Below are 26,730 nucleotides of genomic sequence, written 5' to 3'. Positions count from 1 at the left end.
AACAGTAGCCTTATTTTGAATAGTGGCTTTCTGTTGATTTAAAAAATGAATTCACTCCACCCTTGATGATAAATGAACGTGATTAGAGGGTTCCAAAGCCAAACACTTAAACAGCACAGAGTGTCAGAATTATGTCTCCGGTCTCATTTCAGATGCCACTTTATATCTTCTGATACTGTAATTATGTGCACACTTGTTTTTCTTCAAAGTGACCCATGACTGGCTGGTGCTTGGTTACATGAGCAGTTATTTGACATTTATTTTATCTTACTTCTTTATCATACACACTTCAAAACCTACTGTGAAGATAGAATAATTAATTTCTTCACAGGCCTTTTAAAAGTGTCTGTCACTGTGCTGTGTGGGTGCTTTAACACAAGACTTCATATATTTCCGTGAATTAAAAGGAGAATTTGTATTTCTTTCACTAATGAAAGGATGATTTTAACAGGAACTAGAAAAATAAGTCTGGTGAAGCGTTTAGTGATACAAAATGGTTCACTATCATATGCCACAGGAACACGTCAAAGACCAGTTCTCTGAGAGCTCAGGTCTTCTACATTCCCCCTTGTTCAATGGCACTTGAAAAAATGTGTCATACGCTTGGTGATCTGTAAAATATTGAAGCAACACATCTCCTGTTACACAGGAACTCTTAGGTAGATACCCGAGCTGAAACGCAACTCTTCAGAGCAGTGTTCAACAGTACAAATGAAGAAACATCCTTGTTACCCCTGTAGCCATCCATCTTGTTACACAGTCCTTGTCTATCAGCCAGCCAAACAGCTCAGCACACTGGGGGATCCAAACAAATCTTTGCAGCTGACCCTGTTATAACTCTGATTTCTGTACACCCAATTCTTCAATCAAAGTTACCTTACCTGTAGTCCTCTATTTCAGCCCTTCAGCCAGCCTCCAAATCATGCCCTGAAACAAAAGAACCCACCAAAAAACCAAAAATCAAAAAAAAAAAAATAAAATATTTGAAGTTAAAAATATGATTTTACTGTGACCAAAGTCCTTGAGAAAAGTGGACTTCTCCTACATCAGCAAAGCAGCCTAGATAACACCCACTTGTAAACAATAACAATTTTCTTTCTGGATCATATTACATATTAGCATTACAGCAAACGTATGAACATGTGTTGAGTTTAAATAAATTATATTACATAGCTTTAAAGTTCATCTTTCTTCAACTGAACACAAGGGCTTGGTGTTAGTCTTCCTGGAATGATTTAATCTCTCAAGACCACATGCTCTGATGTAGTATATATTTTTATTATGATACATTTTCCCCTGCGGTTTTTATTCTTTTTCTCCCCGCCCAAACACTAATTTGACCATCTAGTATCTGGAATTTTAATGGCAACAACAACAATCATCATCATCCATTAGGAACATTGGTGCCACAGGTAAATGAACTACTTTCCTTAGTACCATACTCCAATTCTTAATTATGTTTTCAATGAAGTGGTTTTTCCTATATTCAATATAAATCACACACCACCATTCCTTCACTCTTTATGTGAGAGCCTGTGTTTACCTTATGTTTTAGGCATATCACTCAACCAGGTGGACCTTTGATCTGGGCTTGTAAGGCAATTCCTGCATCATACATTTATAAGCTTTTGCTCAGTATTTCCTATCTAGGCAAGCAATTCATACATCTCTTTTCATCAGGTGCAAATATAGATGTTGTTTAAATAGGAAGTCTTCTTTCTGCTGGTTAGACATCACTAGCTTCTAGGTAAATCTAGTGAACAGCTTTCCCTTCTCATGACTCAGTCTGCTGATAACCATGCTGTATGGTTATTAATCTCATGGTGAACACCAGCAGCCAAAGGAGTATTTATCTTTCTTGACAAAAGAAATGCATGTGTCTAATTACATTTCATAATGTATTTGCACGAGACTTCTCCCATGAAGGGAGAAAATACTTGTCGTGGCTGATAGATTAGATGTATTCTTTGGTTAGCTATTAAAGTTGCTGGTACTTATTCTGCTTCATATGCGCTATTTTCAGGACCTAAGTCCTGGCAAAAATTTATGTTGTTCCTGAATTTCTCATTAAATACAACGTTTGAAAAGAGCAGCAGAAGATGTATGTACATCCAGTCAGAAATATTGCCATGTAAAAATACCAGAAGTTGTCTGGACAGAGTAGTAATCCTTTAGGAAGTCAATAGTAACAGTAATATGAACAATTTTGAAAGTAATAGGAAGAATAAAAGGTAATAATACATTAATACTAATGATAGCAATAGTCACAGCCAGTATCATAGGCATTGTTTTGCCTACAAAAGCAGACAGACCTTACCAGAGCCTTGTTTTTTATTCTCTCCTCTCTTAGGTGACATAAGAATCTTCAGCTTAGGACTAAAGACTGAGCTGATAGTGGCTAACAAGCTTTTTTCCCATCAGTTTAAGTGGAGACAGAGATTCCCTTCTGATCCTTTTGGCCAAAATTTTTCCTTGCATTTGCTGCTGTACAAGGCTGAGACCCCATTACAAAGATGGAATAGAAGCTCAGATCCCTTTAAAAGTTTGAAAATATGCCAGAGTTCGTGGGTTATTTATGCCTGTTGGCTAAGGCTGTGGATTAGTTAAGATAAAAATAAAATAAAGTAATATTTTTTAATTCAGAAGGTTGTGTCAGTTATTTGTTCAGGAGACGTATGTGAATGTACATTTTTCTTCTACTACTTACTGGAATTTTCATCTATAGGTTGCAGCTATCTGTGAGGCTGCTGTGATGAGAGCTAAGCTCTGTGCTCTTAGAGGCATTCAAAGCAACTGCTTCCCTACAGCCTAAGACCACTGGGAATCAACATGCTAACAACTAATGTGTTGAAGAGTTGCACAGTTTCTCGTATCTTCAGTGTGTTTTTTTCACAGGGCCCCAGACACTAAGACAGTTGGATATAATTTCATCCTTGCCTTGCTTCAGCATAAGCTAATTAGGAAGCTCATTATTTATTTGGCACAAATTTAGCATAACAAATCAATTTAACAGGGCACAAGAGACAAAGTAATTTAAAATGGAAGTCAGAATCGAGACGAAATAGCAAGATGGAATATTTTAATTTCTAATAACGCACTGACATCGTAATGGCTTGGTGGGACTCAGTTTGTGACCCAGACAGGTCAGCACTAGCCTCCCAGATAAGGGTAGGGTTTGCTGGCCAGTGACCTGTGTTTTCTCTTCCAGGTGGCATCACTTCCCCTCCAGTCGCTTCCATGCAATGCCACTATACATACAAGGACCACTACTGAAAACCAGATGGATAAGAAGGAGTGTCTCTGACATGTTACAAACCAGAATAAAAAAGTTGACACCAAAAATGAATGAAAATTGTTTTGGTGAGATACCCAATGACACGTGTCCCAGTGATCCCTATCTAAACTGGATTGGAAACAGATCTGTTGGGCTGATGCGGAGCCGTGGTAACCCAGAAATTGTCTATAGGATTAGTTTTTCCATGACCACGAACATTTTGTTTTAAACTTAGAAAGACTGTGATGAATTTTTAAAAATTTATTTATTTTATATTGCTTTATATAACAGTAAAAATAATTATCAAGATTGGTGTAGGGTAAAATGCTCAGCTATAGTAAATACAATCATAAATAGTCAATACAAAGTCAAATACAATTATATTCATTTTCACCAAGGGCAACTAGGCGTCATCTATTTTGACATAAATATCCTATAACTTCTGTCTACCATGCACCTGACTGTTCTCATATGGCTTATGAGATCTAGGGACAGTGCATTTTCCAACCAGTGTGAAAACTGGAGGATCTCCTTGTCTGTTCATAGTATTCAGGAGTTGTAAACATTTACAGTTCTCATCATGGTCCTGCTTACTTCTCTGACAGTTTTGATTTGTATTGGAAAAAAGGCAATGAGACTTGTTTGAATGATGTTGCACTTGAGAGACATGACAAATACTTTGTGCTGAAATCCTACACTATTACAGATGTTTTCCTGGTATTTACCTGAACAGCTGAAGATTGTTGTGGTCTCTGGAGATAAATTTGTCTAATGATTTTTTTCTCCCTCTTCTGTCATCAAGTCTCAGCACTGATCCCTGGGCTGGACCAGAAGATCTATGCAGACTTACACCATGGGGAGAGGTGAAATAGCAGAAGGGAACATCAGAAATACTTGCTGCTCAGTGCTGTAGTGTGGTGGTGGTCTTTTGCACTATTCATCCATAGATGGAGACATATCCATTCCTGAAGATTTCATGCGCTTAAGCCAGTGAGGAACGGCGAGTTCAAGGACTCACTCACCTCTCTTGCTGGAAAACTCTGATCATAGAGTTGGAGTTTCCTAATTTGTAAGGCTGTCCAGGAACCCGCCACATCTATGTATTGTATGGGTGCTGAATAAAATGAAATTCATACAAATTCTTTGGAATGCGCAGCAGTTTGTATTTCACAAGTGGCAGAAATGTGCTGAGAAGTCATATCCTTACTCAAATATGGGAGATGCTTGCTGCAATACAGTACAAATACACAAATACAGATGAGTACAGAATGAGTCTTGGCTGGGATCTTGAGCATTCAGGTGCTTATGTTGTAGGACTTGAAGGCAGATGCCTTTCTCTATTCATTTAGGAATGTGAAGAGTGAGAAATGTTTTCAAACAATCTTTGGAAATGCAATAACCTGGTCCTGTGGTATGCTTTTCTCCACAGTTTGAGCAGCTTCTTGACTGTTTTGAGTTATAGATTTTTTCATAGGATAAGGAAGCAAAAAGGCATTGCATACTTACTACCTTTCTTTTCCTGAAAGAGGAATGAGAGAACTGTTTTGCAAGTTGTATGTATTTGGATGATGATTTCTAAGGAAAGTTTTTATCAGCATCTTTTTTTTTTTTTTTTAAGTACTTTGGTGTTTCAGATTTGAAAGAAATGACCTCAAGATAGCTTCATAAAATGGAAAAATACAAATATTTTACCCCGTTGTTCTTTCCTCTGACAATATCTGTGCTTTGCGATAGTACATACACGTTTCTCACTGGAGAGTACTCACACTGATTTATAAAAAGGTACACAGAGGGCAAAAGACATTTTCAGATACAATAGTATGCTGTAAATGACACAGCAATTTCACCTCCATCTCTCCATTAACTTTCATGTTTGTGCACTTAAAGAGAAAAGGAGGGTCTGGAGACTGCTGTTGCTCATAGTTAAAAGGCTTGTAATTCCTCACTCTTGACTGTTGCTGATCTGTCCAGAAAACTGAACGACCCTAATTGGTACTGGGCAACCAAGGAAGGAGCCACTTCTTTAGCAGAGGTGGGAAATGGTCATGATCCCAGGTGAGGTTTTGGTTAAAGAGAATAACGTTTGAACATCATTAAAACCTGTAGATGGAAGTCTTAAATAAGCTGCAGATCTTTGTGTGTGTGTGTTTTTCTGTAGCATTGAAAGGGATGTGACTTGCTTTCCACGCTGAATCCCTTGTTATTTCTGCTCTGTGAGTATCACCTCCTGTTGCCAGCTCATGCTGTTGTTTGTTGAACAGTATGAATTATTTTGAACAAGAGAAGGGTCTTACTACATCAGAGTAAATCCAAAGCTATGCCACAGAGTTAATGCTGTCAACACCTGTCCAAACTTGGAAAAATGAAGAGAGAAGCTATATCTGTACCAAGTTACCCATCCAAAACAATTTCATCTTGTTTACCGTGGCCACCTAAGAAAGCATAAACCTTATTCTGCTCAGTAACATACAGCATTTTCAAGTGCTTACGTTGGTATCAAGCAAGCTGATGTTTGATGAGCGCTTGATCACTTTTAACCATGACGCTGTATCAGGCATTGTTCCTATTCACTGAAATGACTCATTTTGAATTGAGAGTTTCAAACTAAGCAGTTTGAAAAGATACTTTTTGGTTCAGAGATACATGTTTTGGGGAAAGAAAGAAAAGGAAGGAAGGAAGGAAGGAAGGAAGGCCCAATGTCAGAGCATTGCAGGGGAGCCACATGATTAGTCTGTGAAATAAGGGGGCCTCTGCATGACTTGTTTCCAAGGATTGCTATCCTCAGCCCAAGGATATCTTTTTCCACAATCTTGAATAATTTTGAGTAGCCTAGACCCATGCTCTGATAGCAGGAGTAGATCCAGGCACACAGCCAGGACTTGTGGTTATATGATCAACTTTCTCGCTTGACTTTTACTGTGGTAATGTGTTGAATCCTACCTATAACCTTACAGGTTTCCTTCTGAGATATATTTAGGTGCAGTGTATATTTAGGTAGTCAAGATTTCAGTGCAGATACATGTACAAAATTTGTCTGAAGAAATCCAAATTATTCCTGTTTGATTCTAAGTGAAAGAAAGAAGCCAAAAGTGCTGTTTTTTTCAGGATGCATCCACCAAAAATACACAGACGTTTGAATAAGCAAATAACCTTTTGATGTGTGAAGACTCTTCTTGGTGACTTAAATCAGAAACAATCACCATTGATCTAGATAATGTGAGGCCACACAGAAATATAAACCTCCAAAGATAGTTTTCCTTTTTCTGTTGATTGAATTCTGTGGCGAAATTGTCAGTGGATTTTGTGAGAAGAGAGTTTTTGCTTGAAAACCTCTACTCTTAAACATCAGTGAACAAGAAATTCTCAAGGTCCCATTTAAGATATGTATTAGTTTGTCTGAACTGTCAAATCAGCAACTTATTTAAGCTATGTAGGAGTTTGTCTGATTTGCCAAATCACCACCTAGATAAGGATATACAAGTAGTGTGGTTGAAGTAACAAGAACTGACACACTTGCATATACTCCTTGGGGCAGAGAAACAGACTGATCAACTTCTAAATATTTCAGCTCCCTTCCAGTAAAAAGTCCTGGCAAACCATGATATCAGATTTCTGCGCAGATGTTCATTGGGTAAACAAACACAGAGCTGCACTCCCAATCCAGTCTTTAGAAAACTGGCTGGAATTGTAGCCCTCCTGCAATATAAGACCATCACTCTTAATTACACAGATGTCTTGATATTCTTTCCTTTTCTAAATGCATTAGGACCCTGCCAGGTCTCTGTAGCAGAAACTGGAATAAGAGATAATTTGTAATACCCTATAAGAAAAATAGTCAGAATTTTCTTCCTTCTTGCTTTGACTTGTCTTTCTAAACAGCGGTAATGAAGTGAAAAACGAACTTTCTTGCAAACTTCTGTTGACGTTTCTACCCCTCCTGTTGGTATCAGATGAGCATGAGAGAATTTAGCATCTAGAGTTCCTGAAGCTTTATGGTCAGTTATGAAAAAGAGGTGGGGCACAATTCATAACTCAATGATGCAGTGACTTGGTCTTTGATCTGCTCCTTTTGTTAATGGTTGGGGTTTGTTTGCATGAATTACATCTAGAAATGTTATTTGTAAATTAGTATATAAACATCTTTTGGTTTTTATTTCTATTGTGTTTCGGTGGCACAGAGTACTGAGTTACGCAGAGTTACTGGCAAAAAGCAAGACCTTCCTCCTATAAAATAACATAATGACACCGGAGTATCACAGGGAAAGAAATACTGTGTAGAACTCAGGATTGCTGTGGCTTACTGATATATTAATGGGGCATAATTAATCAGCAAATCAGTGAACTATACATTGAGAATCAATATCAGAAAAGCAACAGATAAACTGCAATAATAAACACTTACAAGACATTAGGGAACACATACAAACTTGCAAAGCCCCTTCTGTGGCGAACACCAAGAAAGACTTATCCCACCTGTGCAGTCACAGGCATACACACACAGTTGCACATACGCATAGTTGCACACAAAGCCGCTACCTGCACAGGTTCTGGTTGTCACAAACCTCTCTTTACAAGTTCTGTGGGTCCCCTGGTGTGCTCACCAAAGGTGGGCTGTGGCAGCACCCTTACCCTGGGTGTGTATTCAGGTGTGGCCTACAATTTCAGTGTAGACCTCCAGGAAAACTCTTTAAAGAGATTGATTTTAGGCATATAGTATTAAAATAATAGTTAAGGTGCTACCACTCCCATTACATGCAATACTGAGCTTTTGAAACTCTGTTTTTAAAAACTGGATCATCACAACTCCTTCTCTACTTGGGGATGGCCCTTTCCTATGTTTCTGCACTGTGTATTGTGTTGTGGGGGCAGTCAGAGAGAGAGTTTTGACAAGGGTGTGTAGTGATAGGACAAGGGGGAATGGCTTCAAATTGAAAAAGAGTAGCTTTAGATTAGACATTATGAAGAAGTTCTTTATTGCAAGGATGGTCAGGCACTGGAACAAGTTGCCCAGAGAAGCTGTGGATGCTCCATCCCAGGAAGTGTTCAAGGCCAGGTTGGATAGGGCTTTGAGTAATCTGGTCTAAGTGGAAGGTCCCCTGCCCATGGCAGGGGGGTTGAAACTACATGGTCTTTAAGGTCCCTTCCAACCCAAACTATCCTATGATTCTGTGATCCTGTGATTCTATGATTAGTTTAGATCCTCAAAGCTGCTCAGTTTGGTACCAAGTGAGGCTGGGAGTTCTCTGATTACATTTACTAACTCCTTTTTTAACCTGTCTCCCATGGCAAAGTCTGGAGTGTGATCACATAATTTCAGTGCTCCCTTCAGGTTTTGCAAACATGAATCCCTGCTTTATGCTTTTATTGTGCTTTGCAAGAATGAAAAATCAGAGAAACAAAGACAAACAAAGAATTTGTTTTTCTCATGAGTTTTACTCATTGCTTTTTTAATTTCAGGAGTGGAAGTGCTTCATCAAAGAATTATTGAAGTGTAATCATCCTAATTTTTTATCATGATTTAGGAACACAGAACAGCAGTGCGATAAGAGTGAGGAATGACACTGTAACCTACTTGGGTTGATAACAAGTGAGTCATCTTAAATCTTTTTGTCTCCATTCTGCTCTTTCCATAGTGTCCAGCCCTTTTCACTTCTCTATGTACTTTGATTAGCTACCAAGAAAACCCTAAGTGTTGACTTTCAGGCTAGCAACTTTAAGTGTGTGCTTGAGGCTGTCTTTTAACAAGCTGTGCAAGTAACTTAGGTGGACATGTCATATTTCTTAAGCACCCTTCTACACTGTTAATGGGAACTGAATCTTGATTTATGGAATACACCTTTAACTCAGTACTTTCTTCAATTGTGAGGATGTATTTTTTTTGATTAGTGTAAAATTTCATTTTACAATATATAAGGTTAATCTGCACAGTTTATTCAGATGCTGAATTTTAGTGTATGTAAGCAGAATTAAAAATGAAGTAGAGTACATCGGCTTCTGTCCTGAGAATCATTATTTTGTTTTGCAAGATGACATCAGTAACAAATGATATAGAAATAATAACACATTGATTTGAAAATGCAAATTCAGGCAGGTATTCCCAGCATAAGGCAAACGAATGTGAATGGCTCTGTCATTTGTGGTACAAGCTTTATTCATCATTTGATACTGACATCAGTAAGCAGTGTGATAAGCACACCTCCTTCAGGTTTGCTTCAGAGAGAAAATCTGAGGTGTTGTTTTGATACAAAATATAAAGCTTCACAAAAGCTTTTAAATGGAAAATTCAGACTGCTAAAGGGATTAAGTATCATGGTTTGACAGAAGAAAGAGATACTCAAGTCAATGTACTCTAAGTATCAGTCAGATTAAATGATGGCTAGGCTAAATCTGCTTAAGGTCTGTGTTTGTAAAGCTTTTGTTGTTTTATGAATAAAAGAAGCTATGTGTCCATCAAAGATTGCAGATAGACAAAATCAGAGAACTTCATACTGTGGTTTATCTGTCCCAGGGCATATAAACATGCCTAGCAATGCCTAGATAAGTTTCAGGTCAAATTCCTGTTTAATTTTATGTTCTCCTCAAGCAATTTGAGTCAGAATTTAAGAAAAAATCTTCAAAAGACTTGCAAAGGCACAAAAGCACTTTAATGTAATACAGCTGTATCTGAGATTCTAACAAATATCACTTAAATAGAAAAATTTTGATCTTTCTACATAGCATTGATCCAGTTTGCTGAGGTCTAGTGACTGCAGTTCCATTTTGAAAGCAGCAGATAAAATTTTGAGGAGATTATTAAAATCTTTGTAGGACTCAAAATAGTGCTTTACAGAAATTATGACCATATTTTGCATGGAAATGCATGAAGCAACAGTTCATTCTGTATTGGTTGTACACAAAATGCACCGGTGTGTTCCTTTTGTGCTATGAGATTTTTCTGGTATGGCACACTGTCAGGCAGTGGTCTGACAGAAGTAGAGAAAAAGGAGTTACACTTTGTTTTTCTTCGCCAAAAACCCTCCAGTAATGACAACTTGCTCTCTTGGCTTGCAGGTTCATACAGCTGTGTACAACTGCTCTCTACTTTGCTTGCAGTAGCAATTTATGGTCTTATTTGCATTGAAGATCTACCCCTTAGTATTTTCTGGGGGAGGTAATGAATGAGTAAAAGCTGTTGTAAATAAAGCTGGTCAATACCTTGTGCTGCTGTTGAAATATTCTTGCAGGTCCACTTGCAAATGCTGCAGCTTCAGCAGTCTCTGTGGTAGCTCTTGGGCATTTGTATTAATAAACCCTTGTTGCCTTTAAGAATCTCTAGGGACCCAAAAAATTACTCACTAGGCAATTATTAGTAGAGATAATATAAGAGAGTAGTTTTAATAGAAGGCCTTCAAACACCATGGAAGAACAGACGCGCACTGTTTCCAGGGGGTTCCACAGTTTAAGGTATTTGTCCATCCAATCCCAGATCTATCTGCCCCCCCGATCGTCCTTTTGGCACACCCCTCTGGAAATTGAGGCGGGGGTCCTGAGACCCTCTCTTCCTCATCTTCCTCTTTGTCACAGCACATCCCGTCCTTGGGGCTCCCCCAAAGTTCTGGGTTTTGAAGGACGCTTTGACCATGATGTTTCCTGTTGTTCAAGCCAGGGTTCTTGCATGTTCTTAAACAGGAAGAAGGCCTACCTCGAGGGAAGTCTAAACAAGCTAAGGAATTTAGAAAGTTAGATATGAAATGGGTTAATAAGGTTGGGTAAATGGGTAAACTACTGTGCCAAAGGGTGAGCTAACTACAGCTACTTCTAAAATCTGCAAAAAGCTAAAAATCCAAGAAATCCATAGGCGTTACCCTTAATCAATATTTGCATGCTGTATCTCAAGTTAGCTGTGAGGACTGAGCAATAGAAAATAAAGTTGTATCTGATCAGGCTTAATGGCTAGTACAGACAAGTTACATGGCAGTTTCTTCATAGCCTTGTTCTGCTTTATGTTATGTGAAATTGCCATTCAAGGGCTGAGTACTGAAGGGTGGTTGTGGGTGAAAGCCAGAGACATGAAGTGAGGAATGATCTCAGACACACTGACTGTGTCTGTCTCAGTTTCTCCCTTAACAAAATTAAGTTGGAGATGTCTCTTCCCTCTCCAGCTGGAAATTTAACTTCACTTAAATAATTATATAAAGCTAAGCTTGCCAGGTCTGGCGTTGTAGAGCACTGGTGGATCCATTTAGGCCAGTATGGGAGGAAACGACCCGGGCAGATAGATGGCCTGAGGGGAATGAAGATCTCAGGCTATTGCTTCAAGAACAGTGCTCTTATGCTCTAATTGATCAGCCTGTCAGTTGTGCAGGAGGCTGGTTAGAGACAGTGGTGGTAAAACATTGTGACTCAAACAGCTAAAGGACAAGGCGTAGGACTCAGAAACAATAACCCAGCACAGGCATAGAAAAGATGAGAGTTAAATGTTTAGCTGTTTTGGCAATGTGATTTCTGTTTTCATCTCTGAAATGTCCCTGCTGCTCTCAGTGATATACTAATTTTTTAATCATATATTATCCTAGTACTTTCTCAATTTGCTTCTCATTAGAGACTCTAATCTGAAAGGTAATAATACTCCCAGATTTATAGGTAGTTGTGCATGGCCTTTAAAATGCTTCCATTACTTGAGGGGACCTGAATTTATAGCTTTCTTAAAACCTAGTTTCCCTTTTCCTGAGAATTCTGTTTTTTAAGTCCTTCATACTGGATTTAACTTCAAGAGACGATCTTTATGACAGAAGGATATTGTCTGTTCCTCCTTATGGTGCAGCTTGGTGGGAGGTGGGCTCAATTCTCTCAAAGAGAACTGGAGGGGGTCTGTGGGACCTGTGGGCAGGGTAAATGCAGCGATGGTAATATGGAAAGAATTAGTGTCAGACTCTTGCCATAAAATTTGCCTCTTTCTTGCAGGGTTCCAATGCTTTCCTACAGCAGTTATGGCTAATGATAATGCCTGAAAAGCTCCTTCTCATGATGCAGTTAGAAGAGTGAAGTACATTCTCAACAAAAAATAACATTTCTCCCATCTGCCTTCAAAAGCCAGGGGTGGCTGCTAAAGGCAATGAAGTCTTCCTAGTGAAAATGAATTGAGAGTCCTGAAAAACTGTACAGGTAACATACAAAAGAGTGTGAGAACAAGAACTCTGGCTCTGCATTGGCATAGGGAATGTAAATAACAGAAGATATAGAAATTTAGGTAGCTGTCCTTCATGTTATATGTCTGAATGACTATTCTGAAAAAAAAGGCCATTAGAGGTTGCGATATCTGAAAGATACAAAGCAAATCAAGAAAACACTACCATGGCATTTTTTAAAGAAAATCTGGCTCATAAAGTATGAAAACTGACACATGCTTTTGCACATGATGATCACGTATAATTTGGAATAGGGCCTTTTCTGAGAGTGCCATGTTCTAATGGCTTTATTCAATAACTACCTGTTTCTTTTATAAGGAGTGCAGCCATTTCCCAGATAAATGTCAATAGGGCAAAAGTGAATCTACCTGTGGATGAAGAGGATGTGATTCAGCCTGAATCCTGCACACAAGTGTCTTGGTGTGAGGCTGACATGTGAAGGAAGTAAGGTCCTTGAAACACACTCTGGTTATTTTTATTTAGTTGCAAAGCAATGTTTGTTCACTTGTATCACAGCTGAACCAAAATCCCAAGTGACTGTGTCATTGGTGATACTCTGCAGCCATTATCCCACTTATCCAAAGCCAACAACTTACTGGTAAGGCTAGCAGAGCCTTTTATACTCCCATATTTAGGTTTTCTTTGAAGTGGAATCAGAACATTGGTGCAGACACATACCTGATAACCAGGACTGTGATGTTCACCTGAAAAGTCAAGTGAACTTAAACCCCGCTGAACACAGTGCCATGCAATTTGAGAAGAAATACCTACCATGAAAATACACAGTTTAAAAGGCATACAAATAAAATTTGAAAAGGGAATAATGTCAGACATGTTAAGAGATCAGCCTTCTTTTGCTTCCCTGCCTTCATGTACAAGGCATCATCAACAAAATGACTTAGTTCTTACCACTGCTCTTTATGGAAATCTCAGAGCAGTTCCAATGGCAGCAAGGGGTCTTTCTTGTAGTTTGTCCTTCTTAAAGTTTATACTTGCACTCAAGTTTTTCTGACAATCTTCCCTTAACAGCTATTCACACATCTTCAGTATCCATTCTCTTGTTTTGGTTACTGAGCTTCATCCCACTTTCCCTATCCTGCAAGACACTATAAGGAGTGAGATATTTAACTCTTATTTATAATTTCTTCTTGATTAGCAGATCATCTTGTGCCAGTACTTCTCTGAGATTAGTTACCTAAAGAGATAGGTACATGTTAAAAAAAAATTATCTTTAACTTAAAACCATAAACTCTCCATTTAAAAGTAATTGGTTTATTATGTGGCAGGTTCTGATGCATTTACTAGATATTTAAGAACTCAGAAAACAAATCTTTTTTTTTTTTTCTTCATCTCACTATCATGTCAATATGCTCGGGGTAGGCTATGTAGTAACATTTCCTATTTCCTTTATATGCAGCTTTTCCTTTTTCTGTCATCCAAAAATAATTTAAAAAAATTCTAGAAAAGGTGTCTCCAAATTTAGAAAGACTGCCAAGCCCGGATTCTCTTGATTACCTCTTGTTACTTGATAGCGTATTGTTATTTTTATTGATATTTCTGATAATTTACTGGTTTTAGTTTGTGCTTTGTGTTCTACAAGTAAAAGCCGGGAAAGTAGACCAGAAACCACTCCCAAGATGATTCCTAGCCAAACAGCACACAATCTAAGCCAAGGTGTTGCACTAAATGACTTTCATTATATATATTTTTATAAAGGTTAGATTTCAAATTAAAGGTTCTTTTAATTCTCAACGACCCCTTTTTACAAAACAAACCTTACTAAATATGTCAATTTTTGCAGCTATTTGAATTCAAGTAAAATCCAGCCTAAGCAATCTGCATAGATATGATTTATTCTTTCATCTGAGAAAGAATGAAAATTAAATTCAAAAGCCAGCACCTATCCCCCCCGTTAATCTATTCACAAAAATATTATCTGTTGCATGAATATTCATATCTTACATCCGTGCTTATAAACTAATGGTTTAATATTGTTCAGGCTTTTAGCCTCTTTCATGCTTTTTCCAGCTCTGTCAGTGTGAGCCATTTAGTAGTTTAGCATCTAAAATGACAGTACTTACATATTGAAATTAAAGAATTTGAATTTACCTGTGAGGTGATTTAAATAAACATGTGCAGGCTAGGTCATATTTTGAGTTCATAAAATTTTGCATCATTTCAGCTCCAGAAATTAAATGGTATTTCTTGATACTTTATTTATAACCAAACTCAAAAACATTAAATATGCAGTAGGGCTCTGGAAAGCTGTATTTCCACTTTTCTTCAGAATTTATGGTGGAGTTATGCAGTCAATTGCATTTGTTTTTTAGGGTTTTCTCTTCCTTACATGAAAGACCGCTGGGAAGATACTTTCTTTTATACAGGTTCACATGGCAGGATTACTGGGTATTAAAAGTATTAAAACTTGTTAATGTGGGTAACAGCTAATTCTTTCATGCACATACTCTGAAGGGAAAGTTTCTGAATTTGTTTGCACTCATCTGTTTAAGTTATATGTTTCTGTCTACAAAGAGATCAGAAAGCATTCAAAATTATCAGGTGCATTTACCTTGAAAATAAGGGCAACTCAGCCAAGTGCTGGAACCAACTTCTCCATTCTTAAAGCCTGTAGGAGGTTTTGCAGAAGTTGAGGCAGGATGAGATCTGGGTCAGAAAATGGAAACATGCAAGGAAATCTCCTTTTTCCCCTTAAAATTACGAAGACCTTACTGTCTTTTTTTCTGACAGTGCACTCCTCATTCTGTTTTTTGGAAAATCTGATTTCATTTTGGTTTAGGAAAAAAAAAAGGGTAAGATATCTTAAAACTCTCGAAGGAGAAACTGTTGCAGAAACTTTTCTAGTCCCTTAGGCATGTTGAGTTATATCACGAAACATAAAGTACTTTTAAAAATACCCTTGAAATCAAAGGTCATTCTTAAATGAAAATCTGTCAGTAAAGTAAGTTCAAAATAAACTTTTTAGACATCTATGGAGTTTTCCTGAAAGGTTAAAAAAATTCTTTCCAAAATCCACCCCCACCCCCCCAAAATCTGGAAATTCCGGGCTGTGATTTCAGGTCCTAGTTTAAACTCCTGATAATTTTTACTTCCTAGGCTAGGAAAATTTTTAATATTTTTTAATGTTTATTAATTGATGGCTTTCAAATTTTACTCCTCACACAGAATTTCTTCTGTAGGGCAGAGGATCTTAGCATGGACCTTTTCTTCCAACTCTGAAATCCCTGGTAGGATTCCAGTTTACTTTGACTTTTCCCATTCATCTTCTTCTGCCATCTGCCTTCACAGAAGCACTTTTAAGTATGAGGACACAACCGAGAAAAACAGTAAGTCTGCTTTAATGTGCTAGTTTGGGCTGCTTGCTTATCTCAGTGTTGTTGGGTGCTTGTTCATATTTCTCTTTGAGTGCAGGCTTTTTCATTTATCAAAGCTCATTTTATTGCCTTCTCTTCCTGTGCTTTCATGTCTATAGCACCTGAATGTTTTGTTGAATTGAGTTCTGCTTTTTATTGCTAATTTGTCCAGAGGAACACTGTGAAACAGAGGCATGGATCACAGTATTTGAAATCTACTTGTTTGTAAGGACAATGTATTTTTATAAAAAGTTTTACTACTAGACATTAGCAAACATTTAATCATTACTTCTTTAAAGAATAACATTGAGACATGGTGAACCTAAACCCACAGGTGCTACTCTTCTGGAAGCCAACATGAGCAATATTGGAGATCTTTTTAATTAAACAGAATGCACTGCTGCCTGGTAAATTGTGTATGTATTTGTAACAAATAAAGCTGCTTAAATAGCTGGACTGAACCAATGCAAACCTAGAAAATGTGTGTATTTAGTAGATTTTGCATTTATTCTAGTGGTTTATAAATCTAAAGAAACACTGTCTTTTTCAGCAATGTTTCTTACAGTGCCACTCAGGGTGATGGGCTCTGTCACCATTCCTGTGTGATATTTGAGTATTTTTAAGGCTTATGAAAAGCATTTGTCGAAGTGGCACTTGCCATCAATGACAAATTGAGCAATGCTACATTTTTACGTTAAAATGAGTGGGGCTGCCACTTGGCAAAACCCATGCAAACAGCCAGAACAGAATAAACCTTGACTATTTGGATTAGAGGTGGTTTGTTCCTATTAGGAATTCAATGAACACAACCTTTCTCTTGGAGTATGCCCTATCTTCCTTCTGGCATTTTGCAGGGAGGAAACCATGTCCCCTGTCTGTACACAGCGAAAGGGAAGATGCTGAGAGGGCAGTCTGTGACAAAGCAAACCTCTGGAAGACCTCTGGTCTGAGCTGTTGTCATTTCCCTCCCTCTCATCTCAAGAAAGTCTTGGGTTGCAAAAGTTGCTTCTCAGTCAGCTCCACTTCCTTTGAATCTCATATTTTCTGGAAACTGGAGCTCTTATAAGGTGTCTGCCATAGCCTTCTTGTGCATTCCACTTGACGACAGGTCTATAAACACAACTTTGTTTCTAAAGTGAACATAGTGCTGGCGAAATGTGTCAGCACAGCATGTACAGAAAATAGGTAGAGAAAATGAAGCTGCTCTGATGACCTCCACCCTGGGGGCGTGGGTAGGGGGTCTGGGTTGCTGCAGAGGTTCTCCCTCTCCCTCCATGCATCTTGAGACTGCTGTTAAATGGAGCTTCTGACCATTTACATTTGTGTTTGGGGAGGCCCACCTGGCTTCCAGTGATGTAGAGTTGCAGCGTTTACTTCTGTTTGAATGCTCTCTCCCACACACTGAGGATTTCAGACCGCAGCAGACACCAATGTAAGATTCTCTGCCTCAAATTTCACACTACTGCTGAAATTCTCCAGAACTGGAATTCATGAGGTTTTTGTCTATCTACCTATTGTGCCTGATCAATTATTCAAAATGCCTATTTGGTTCCCCAAAGGAATGGATTTCTACTTCTATTGTTTTTTATGCCTGCAACGCTCTAATATTTTTCCAAGGCTCCACCTGCAAATGAGGGAATATTGAGGGAGGAGAAATGTGTACAAGTAATTGCAAAGTTACCCTCTGATCAATGTGAAATATGAGTCCCTCTCCTTGACTGAATCACACAGCCACTGCATCACACTGTGTTTGATGAGTGGGTGGTGGTGGGGAATAAGAGTTTGGGTGATACCTACTTGCTTTATTTTGGATGAAAGCTCACGGCAGCCCAAAACAATCTGGCACTATATTCTCTGCAAAAGGAAGACCACAGTTACCACCGAGACTGGAGTTCAAGAGGCATTTGGACAATACTCTTGGGCACTTGGTGTGACTTCTTGGGGATGGTCCTGTGCAGGGCCAGGGGTTGGACTCAATGATCCTTGTGGGTCCCTTCCCACTTGCCGTATTCCGTGATTCTGTGATTATGGAGCTATTTTCTGTTCAGTCCTGAGTAATTGTTCCCACAGTGCCAATCGTGAAAATAGAAATTATTTTGTTTTGTTACAGACAGCCCACAAACAAATTTTGGAAGTGGATTAAAGAAGAAAAGTCCAGTTAATGCTTTTTCTCTTTTTACTATTTTGACCATTTGTCCTGGTTCAGCAGCTATACTCTTCATTACTGTTTCATTGGCAGCAACATTTAATGGAATTTGTGTAAACGTAGTCACGTCTTTCTCCAGATCCTTTTCTACCTGCTCATCCCTCAGCCTCACATTGAGTCTCTGAATTTTATCTGACTGTTGAAAATGGGAATACTCATGTGTCTTGGTTTATACGGGCATGGATTCTCATACTGCAGCAAATACCCAGTCAGCACCATTATGTGTACTGAGAAAAACTGTGCTGTAGGCAGGAAAGCAGTCTCTTCTGGGCTTTCTCATGCAGAGCATATTCCAGAGCCCAGTTCTGCTGGAAGGTGCTGAAGAAGGACTTGGATTACAATAATCACACCTGTCAAGGTGCTGTGGGAGAAAGTAAAATGCTTTTGGAATACTGGAATATTTTGAATAGTCCTAGCTGGATTTAAACACCATAGGAGCCTATGAAAAGGCCCCTGTTTCTCAGCATTTGGGCTTGAAAATTAAGTTTTGATGAGTAGATTAAATTCTGAAATAAAGTGACTCCTAGCAAGGCAATGCCAAGTTGTCCTACTTGTCATTGGTCTGGAAGTTAGCAGAGACACCTCTCCTGGTACTGGAATGTATTCACATTTTCTCCTTTAACGTTCCATGTTCAAACACATTTTAATTTGTTTGCCTTCATTTTGTATTTAGATGCTTGTATGATTTTAAATCTAATAGATCCTTTCCATGTCAGTGACAGTATCTCCATTTAAGAGCATAATGCTTCTGGAAGGCAATTGTTTGTTGGAGAGATTGAAGATAGAAATAGGGCACAGAAATAGATTGCAAATATCTTTGGTTTTGATTTTTTTTCATCTAAAGTCTGCATTTCATCTGAATGGAAATGCATAAAAATCCCATTAAAATTGGTTCCACTTCTTTGAAATGTGCTGTAAGACTAATTCTGACAAAGTTGACTTTTTATATGCTTCTATCATGACTTACAAAAGGTAATAAAAATAAGTTCTCTTGTACAGTCACTATAAAACCTGGAATGAGAGGAACATTACATTTGATACAGATACACTTAGTACTATGCCAGTAAAAAGAGACAAGGACTACCAAATAATCCTTTTGCTTTGACTTGGCTAGATTTTCAGCTGCCCTGTAGGTTGACAACATTCTTTGCTAACATCTTTCTTGGTGAAAAAGCTGAACTTTTAATGATTTGTCAGATAACACAAAAGGAATATTTTCATTGATTCCCCCCCTTCCCCCAGCCAATGAGCTGAAAAAGGATTTATTTATTTGGGAGAAGAACCTACACCCTGCCAGCCTTCCTCCTCACAAATGAGTTCATCAAGCAAAAGCTGCATAAATTTTATTCTTTTGGGTGAGTTCCCATTACAGGTCTGAAGAGGTCTGACAAGGTGCTCACACCAAGATAATCCAATGCTCTCATCTTTAAAGAAATTGCTGTATCTGTCTTTGTACAGGACAAGTATTTAAGAAGTAGTCCCGTGCTCATCACATCATCACTGCTACAATGGTTTTTTTCCCCTCCTAGATTTATGCTCAAGTGAACCTATAATCAAGTGTTTTTTGCATATAATCATGCTGAATCTCTCCCCTTCAAGTTAGTTTTGAGTAGTTATAGGAACCCCCAACTCTCAGAACAAATACATGTCTGCTGAAGTGCTCTGAAGAACAAACTGACACTGAATATAGATTTACCTAGGAAGATAAACACTGGGATCCAAGCTTCCATATTGTAATAAACCCTGATGACTTAAGACTAAATTTTTTGAAGCTCAAAGTACGTTGAAAAGCCTGCATCTTCTGATAAATAGAGTATCCAAAAGCAATATTTGCAAAAGCATCCCAGTATTTTAGGATGCTGAGACTGACTGATTTTAAGATTTATCACAAAGTTAATTTGAAAGAGTTGTCCCAGGTGCCATATATAGATTTTATAGTATTAATATGAAACAAAGATATCCAAATTTTTATTCACAACTGGCTGCTTCGTGGCCACGCAGCTAGAGTCATTCACTTTTTGGGCAGAAGGGTCACAAGTAGAAACCTATGCATTGCTGAGACCTACCTGAGTTTTCACAGGTGATACTGTGGAGAAAGCTGGCCCAGCGGGGCTCCAGCCCAATTTTGCATGAAAGCCTTCGCTAGAGGAAAAAAGAATTTTACAAGGATTCCTTTTTCTGAGGAGACCTAACAGAAAAGAATCTTTACTCATGGGAATTTCTGACAAGTGTAAGCTTCTTGTCAGGTCTTTAATAACTTCCAGATAATGTATTCAGGCACTCCTGACTTCCTCCCTAAAGAGAAATCTGTTGGCTATTTTCATGAGTTAACAATTAAAGGGTTATTTCATATTAAAAGCATTTTTAGAACTTCAGAAAATGCCCAGAAACCTTGCACATGGTTTCAAACACAAATGAGAGCACTGCATTCACATGAATAATATTGTAGCTAGTGATGGTTGAAAACAATGAAAAAAAGTCGCAAAATACTTTAAATGTCAAGGTGACTTGAATTTCACAGTGTTCTGTCCTTTTGTAATTTTTTGAAGGTTTTACAAAGTATCTTTTCTTCAGATCTGTTTTTGTTACCAACTGCAATAAAATAAAGGCTATTAAAAAACTCAGAAGTTCCCCTTTCATTTCAACTTCTTTTTTCTTTTGCCATTCTGAGTATTTTAAAATCTTCTTCAAATTCCAAAGCGACAGAAATACAGAAGGTATTGGGGTTTTTCTCCCCTCCTTTTTTCTTCCTTTGATAGTCTGTATTCATCCCAGTCATAAGAAATTTCATAGCAATTCCAGGCTGTCAAACAAAAATAGGAAGGGAAAAATGAAATTTAACAAGAAAAGAAGAAAAAGGTTTTAGTCTTTTTTTTATGTTAAATTCATAAAAGGAAGGAAAGAGGGAAATACATGAAAACAGCAAACTTTTGATATTTGATTTTCAATATCTTCAACACCAATGAAAACCTGGAATATTAAAAGCAAAACTAAAAATTCTGAAAGCATTTGATGTGCTTCTTCAATCACAAAAAAGGCCACTTTTGGTCTGGCAAACAGAGCTAGGAGTAAACAACTGACCGACTTGAGTTCAAACATCCCCATAATCGTAGATCAGTGCCTGAGGGGAGTGTATTTTCCCCTGAATAGAAAGTGGTAATCATATGTCCTCTGTTTGCTTCAAGCTTTCCATGGGAGGTATTAGTCTCATGCAAAGCAACATCATCTGATTTTGGTTACTATGGCAACTGGTTGTGAATGGCTGCAACTGTAAACTCAGGGTCCAACCAGTTTTGTTCATCTTCCTGCATTTGAGCTGTCTGAGTGATCCTGTATTACGATATGTTTCATAAAAGAGTGTTTTTATTCTCAAAAAGCCAATGTACTCAGCAAATTTCAGTTTTTTAAAAAAATAGGTCTCTGATTGGTACCCAGTCCTTCTACTGTGTGGTATTTTGAATACCTATCATAGCTTGAATAACCTGATCGAGAGGAATCAAAGTTTGGTTTAGTTTAGTTTAGTTTTCTTCCCCCCCCCCCCATCCCTGTCCCCCATTACTACTTTTTTTTTGCCACTTTGCATGGAGCCAGGGCTTTTATTGGAAACTAAAAAAACTATGTGGGAAGTCTTTTTAACCTGGGAAAGATATACTGCCTGGGCCAGCAGATGGGGTTGGGACCAGGGAAGGGAGGAGTGATACCAATGGCACACATTTAGACTTTTTCTGGATTTGCCAGCCCGAGTGGGTCACACACCAGTTTCCACCAGTGAAGGTGTCAGGAAGGTGGGTAGTGGTGGAGAAGCTTAATGTAAAAGTGGAGCAGATGAAGCTGACAAAAACCTCTATGTTTTAGGAAAGCTTTAAAGTCATATCCTATGCTGTAATTGTGCTTTAATCTACAAGACCTTTAAAAATGTTCTAACTCTGAAGATAAACTTCTTTCAGAGTGCTTTAACTTCACCTGTAAGATCCAGCTGCAATAGCTTCATGTGTGCACAGGTCGCAGGGGAAATGCTGAGACAGCATTAGGGTTTGTTTGTGATTCTAATTAGTCACTGTGACAATGAGAGCAGTGCCCAAGGCTTTGAGATCTTGTCTCTTTTTATATGAGGTCTGTATGAAACTTAGAAGATTGTTGAGTCTGGTCTAGTGGAAGATTCCTTGCCCATGGCAGGGGGCTTGGGACTAGACAATCTATAAGGTCCCTTCCAACCCAAACGGTTATGTGACTCCATGATTCTATCACTCTATAATTGTAAGTGTAGATACACTTTCTGGAAGATTTATAGCCAGGAGGTTAGAGCTTGTTTCACTTAGGAACACTTTCCTGACTAGGAAGAAGCCCCTTTCTCAAAGATGGTTGGATGTTTTTAGTCTCTGCATTCCGAGGAAGCTTTCAGGCTCTCTCTCTGGTATGAGGAGAGATAAACCCTCACAGATGTTACAGGCCTTGAGGTGGGGAGGGCCTGGGGAAAGGACAGCGAAGACAGAGCCCTGAGGAGAACAGGAGGTGTGTTTTTCTCAGGCCAGTGTCTTTGTAGCACTCGTAGGAGTACTTTCCTGGTAAGTCTAGCTTTCTCGACTCTGGAATAAATTTTCCTGAAATCCTTCCACTGCCCAGCATTTCGGAGGTACCCGTGTGCTGTCTTACTTGACAATAATTCTGAGATGGGCTTGTGTAACTCTATTGTGATGCCATGGCCATCTCTAGGTTTCATCTTTTTCACACAAGTCTGAACAGACTAGCTGGCCATGCTGGTTTGAATTGTTGCCCATTACAGCTCAGATGTGCTCCCTGATCAATCCATATGACAGTCTGTGCTACCCAAGATGAGTTTAGTCATCAGTCTATGTTGCATTTGCACAAACACAAAGTTGACTTGATGGCCTTCCGATCCCACTCCTGAACTCAGATGGATTGAACCTCTTTGACCTTCTGGGCACATCAGAGCTGTTTAATGTCAGTCACAGTTTTCTAGAGCAGTGAATGAAAAAAAAAAATATAGTTGACATTTTATTAACTTGAAGGATTATGCTTTCAGCAACATTCCAGAGAATAGTTTATCTACAATATATTATTTTTTTCCACCCACATTTGAATTTCAATACTCATCAGTTCATAAGCAGAAACAACTTCAGAGAAAACAGGGACAGGATTTATCATACTATGCTGTTTACCACTGGAAAGAAAACAGAGGAGCATTCCTATTCTGTCATACCTATACTCTCTTTGTCACATTACAGTCTCTTGATGGATAGCTCTGCTCATTGCTTTTTTCAAGCTTCTGTCCACACACAGAGGTATAATTACTTAGCACAAAGGCAGGGCTATTGAGGGTGCCAGTTAGGTTTTTTGGGTACTTCAGGGACCAGTTCTGGTTTTCTTGTCCTTCATCTTACATTTTGAGCAGAAGCTTTCTTTTCCTGAGTGCCCAGGCATTGCGTAGCACGAAGTGGGTGAGGGGTTTTAGATAACTCAGCTAATATTAATCCCCTCTGCTGCAGTTTCCTTTTTCATGGTGCTGAGTGTGCTCTATCCCCCCTGTAGGCAGTGGATGCTGAGAGTTCTTACCTGGGGACTGGGTCCCAGTCAGTGTTTAATGTTGGTGAACTGGCAGGTAGGGGTGATCTCTAGTCCGCTTGTTCTGCTATGAACAGAGATGTAGAATAATCTAAAGGTGAATAATGTTGTAACTCATTTCTTAATACCTCATTTAGCTTTATGAACATGGGGGAAGGCAGAAAGGAAAAGAGGCAGGTTTGTGTGGTTTTTTTTGCAAAGCTTGCAAGCTAAAAATGAGTACTCCTCACAGTATATTCTGATATGTTTCTGATATGTTTTCTCACACTTTTCTGATGAGCTTTTCTGCATCATGGAAACATGAAATCGGTGTAGCTTGCTTGTGTGTACAGATGTGAGGCGAAATTCTGCTCCCCCCCTTCTCCCTCTCTCTGATGCAGAAGACAGAAATCAGAGAAAAAAGCATTCAACAAAAGAAGCGAATGGCAGCAAAACTAACACAGCAGGAGGGCTGGGGGGTAGCAGCAGGCTGAGCAGGAGAGAGGGTAGACAAAGAATTCAGAGAACAGTTGTAGGAAGGCATACATCCTAGAGCAGCTTTGAAAGAAGCATTTGGTTAAGATTTAACAAGTTAATCACTGCATGCTAATTACTGTTAATGAAACGATTAAAAATAATAAAAGCGATTTATCTAATTCCAAAATAATTAGCCTTAATAACTTGTTTGTACAGCACATAGAAAGAGATTTTGATGGAAATCCACCCAACATCTGTGTGTGCGTAGTGTATATAATAGCACTAGGTTCTTGTAAAATGTCTGACAGATGTAAGATCATCAGCCTTGCTGAGACTTTTACAGGGTTCCAGGGATCTAAGCACCAATTTATTCTGATTTTCTGCCATGTTTGCAGGTGCTCATGTTTCTGAAAATGAGGATCATCTCTCTGCATTCTCCCTTATGGATGCCTGTGGTATTTGTCCTGCTCTATATCTCAAAAAGCAGAAGAGATGTTAAGGGACTTCATCAAGATGATTAGGGAATTACTGTTGGACTTGGGATCTGCCTTCCTGGCACCTGTGGAAAGATTTATGCAGGTTACCCATCCTGCTTGGCTAATGTGTATCACAAGTTTGAGTAATAATGCTCTTTTGGTAATGCTGATAAGTGATGTTAATTCCCTTTGGGATTGTTGTGTAGTGATCTGGTGTGTAATTCAGTTTCTTTATGCACAAGGAAAAGTTAATACAGTACTTACTGTGGCTTGAATTCAGTCATTATAGCAGTCAGTCAAATCACTGGTAATGCAAGCTGAGGGGTACAGGTGTGAAATGGCAGGGATTTCACATCCAAGTGACTTGAGTAATTGAAGCTATCTACAGAGAAATCTCCCAGAGTGAAAAAGGGCAAAATATTATTAACATCATTATGGCCCTTATACAATTGAATGAATGATAAAGGTATTGGGGAGGATAATGAGCCTAGATGAGTGTCACCTGTGGAAATTCCTGACTGAATAACTCTGCTTAAACTATTCCTTTGTTGATGGCTCCGACTTGTGCATTTGTTGCCACCTTGGCTACTGCTGCAGTCTAAGAGATCTGAATTAGCACTGTTGGCTACCACCCTATGTCTCTACATTTAGCTTTTCCACACATGAGAGTGGTGCAGCCTTTTTCCAGCTGCCCTCCTCCTTCAAATGTCTCCAGTGACAACAGTGTGAGGGCCCACTCTACAGCAAGCTGGGTACATACTCTCCCGGTTTTTGCAGGCTACGATGAAAAAGGTGCAGCAGCAGCATGTGGTTAAACTGATGCAGGGTGTAGACTTTTTGTGGAGAAGTCTCATCAGTGTTGCTTCCTTTCAAGGTGTTTTTGGGTGGAGATGTCATCTGCTGCACCTGAATGAGTGAGGTGGAAGCCTCTTAAATATTGATGGTAAGGGTCAGGGCTTGTGGGAATGAGCATAGTGAAGAGGGTTAGGGCTGTGGTGATGCTGCCATCTTTGTGGTGCTGTGAGGATCCTTGGCTCAGGTCCTCTGCTCGAGCTCTCCTGAGATTTCTAGGCTTTGTCTTCTGGGGCACTGCTGCAGCTCAGGCGTTTGGTGGAGTTTTGGTGATCCTGATATTTAAGAACTATGGATACTTATTTCAGGAGTCTTACTTGTCTCTCCCTGGTTGGCTGGCTATTGCAGCTGCACTTATCTTGCTACCTACTGGAGTTTTGGCTGTCTCTATTTCTATCAGGAGCTCCCGCAATCGGCAAGGGACTTTCATGTACCTGCTGTTGCTCCTTGTTTGCCTAGAAACATCTTCAGCAGTTCTGGCACGTGTCTACTCTATTAGGACGGCTTCTCAGCTGGAAAGTGCCATGGGTCACCTTGTCTATCAGCACAATGGGTCATGTTCCCAGGATCCTGGAAGCAGGGCTGTTGATGTGATGCAGAGGAAGCTGCAGTGTTGCGGAGTCCACAACTACACAGACTGGCTGAAGGCAAGAGCTGCTTCTTGGCATCTTACAGCTTGTGTCCCTGAAAGCTGCTGTAAGGAGAAGTATTCTCACTGCAGGGGACACTTAAGCCATCTGGAGCAGCTTTCTCAGGAAGGCTGTCTAAAGAAGCTAGAAGACCAGTTGTGGTTTGTCATGCTGTATGTGTTTTGGTGTTGCACTGTGTTAAGCATCTTGAAGCTGTTGGCTGCTGTTAGCAATGGCATCCTCATGAGGCATCAGCCATTCCGTGATCTCCGATTTCTGGACTCAGATACCTTCTCATAGGACTGAAGGCACTGGCTGTTTTGCTGAACCTGCTGCATGGCTCCTTGGTTGCACTGGAAGACAAATTTAAAAAAAATTTTGCAAGTAAATCAAACTAATTGATCACTGCTGGATTTTTCTTTTTTTTTTTAATGGTATGATATTAGATCAGTTCTCCAATAGTTCTTTTTCAACAGTCCTCCTGTATCTGAAAAACTTAATTGCTGGGGATGGACTTTAACATGTGGATACTCAAAACTACTGTATGTGAGTGTGGGGAAAGCAGTAAGAAAAGTCATATCTTGCTCAGGGCTGCTGGTTGTGAGGTCATGGCCTGAAGTCTTGGATTGAATCTTTTCTGTAGTGGAATCTTGAAAAGTAATTAATGCATAGATTCATCCATCTTCAAACTTGTATTAAATGCTTTGGTTTTTCTA

General features: G+C 39.0%; 1 protein-coding gene across 1 annotated transcript; it reads left to right on the top strand.

The window, feature by feature from the left end:
* Positions 1 to 20,473: 20,473 nt before the first annotated feature.
* On the top strand, positions 20,474 to 26,314 carry LOC116781109 (tetraspanin-3-like). Its single transcript, XM_032676710.1, has 4 exons — positions 20,474 to 20,521; positions 23,569 to 23,638; positions 24,453 to 24,512; positions 25,482 to 26,314. Exons 1-4 carry the CDS (start codon positions 20,474 to 20,476, stop codon positions 26,312 to 26,314), a joined length of 1,011 nt encoding a protein of 336 aa, XP_032532601.1.
* The last annotated feature ends 416 nt before the right edge of the window (positions 26,315 to 26,730 follow it).

Source organism: Chiroxiphia lanceolata, chromosome Z (assembly GCF_009829145.1).
Source record: "Chiroxiphia lanceolata isolate bChiLan1 chromosome Z, bChiLan1.pri, whole genome shotgun sequence".
Lineage (NCBI taxonomy): Eukaryota > Metazoa > Chordata > Aves > Passeriformes > Pipridae > Chiroxiphia > Chiroxiphia lanceolata.
This window is presented reverse-complemented; position numbering and strand designations above follow the sequence as displayed.

Coding starts and splice junctions, on each gene's coding strand:
- LOC116781109 (XM_032676710.1), top strand. CDS start 20,474: ATGGTTGAAAACAATGAAAAAAAGTCGCAAAATACTTTAAATGTCAAG. Junction 23,639..24,452: donor TAATGTTGGTGAACTGGCAG/GTAGGGGTGATC, acceptor CCATGTTTGCAG/GTGCTCATGTTTCTGAAAAT. Junction 24,513..25,481: donor CTCCCTTATGGATGCCTGTG/GTATTTGTCCTG, acceptor ATTGATGGTAAG/GGTCAGGGCTTGTGGGAATG.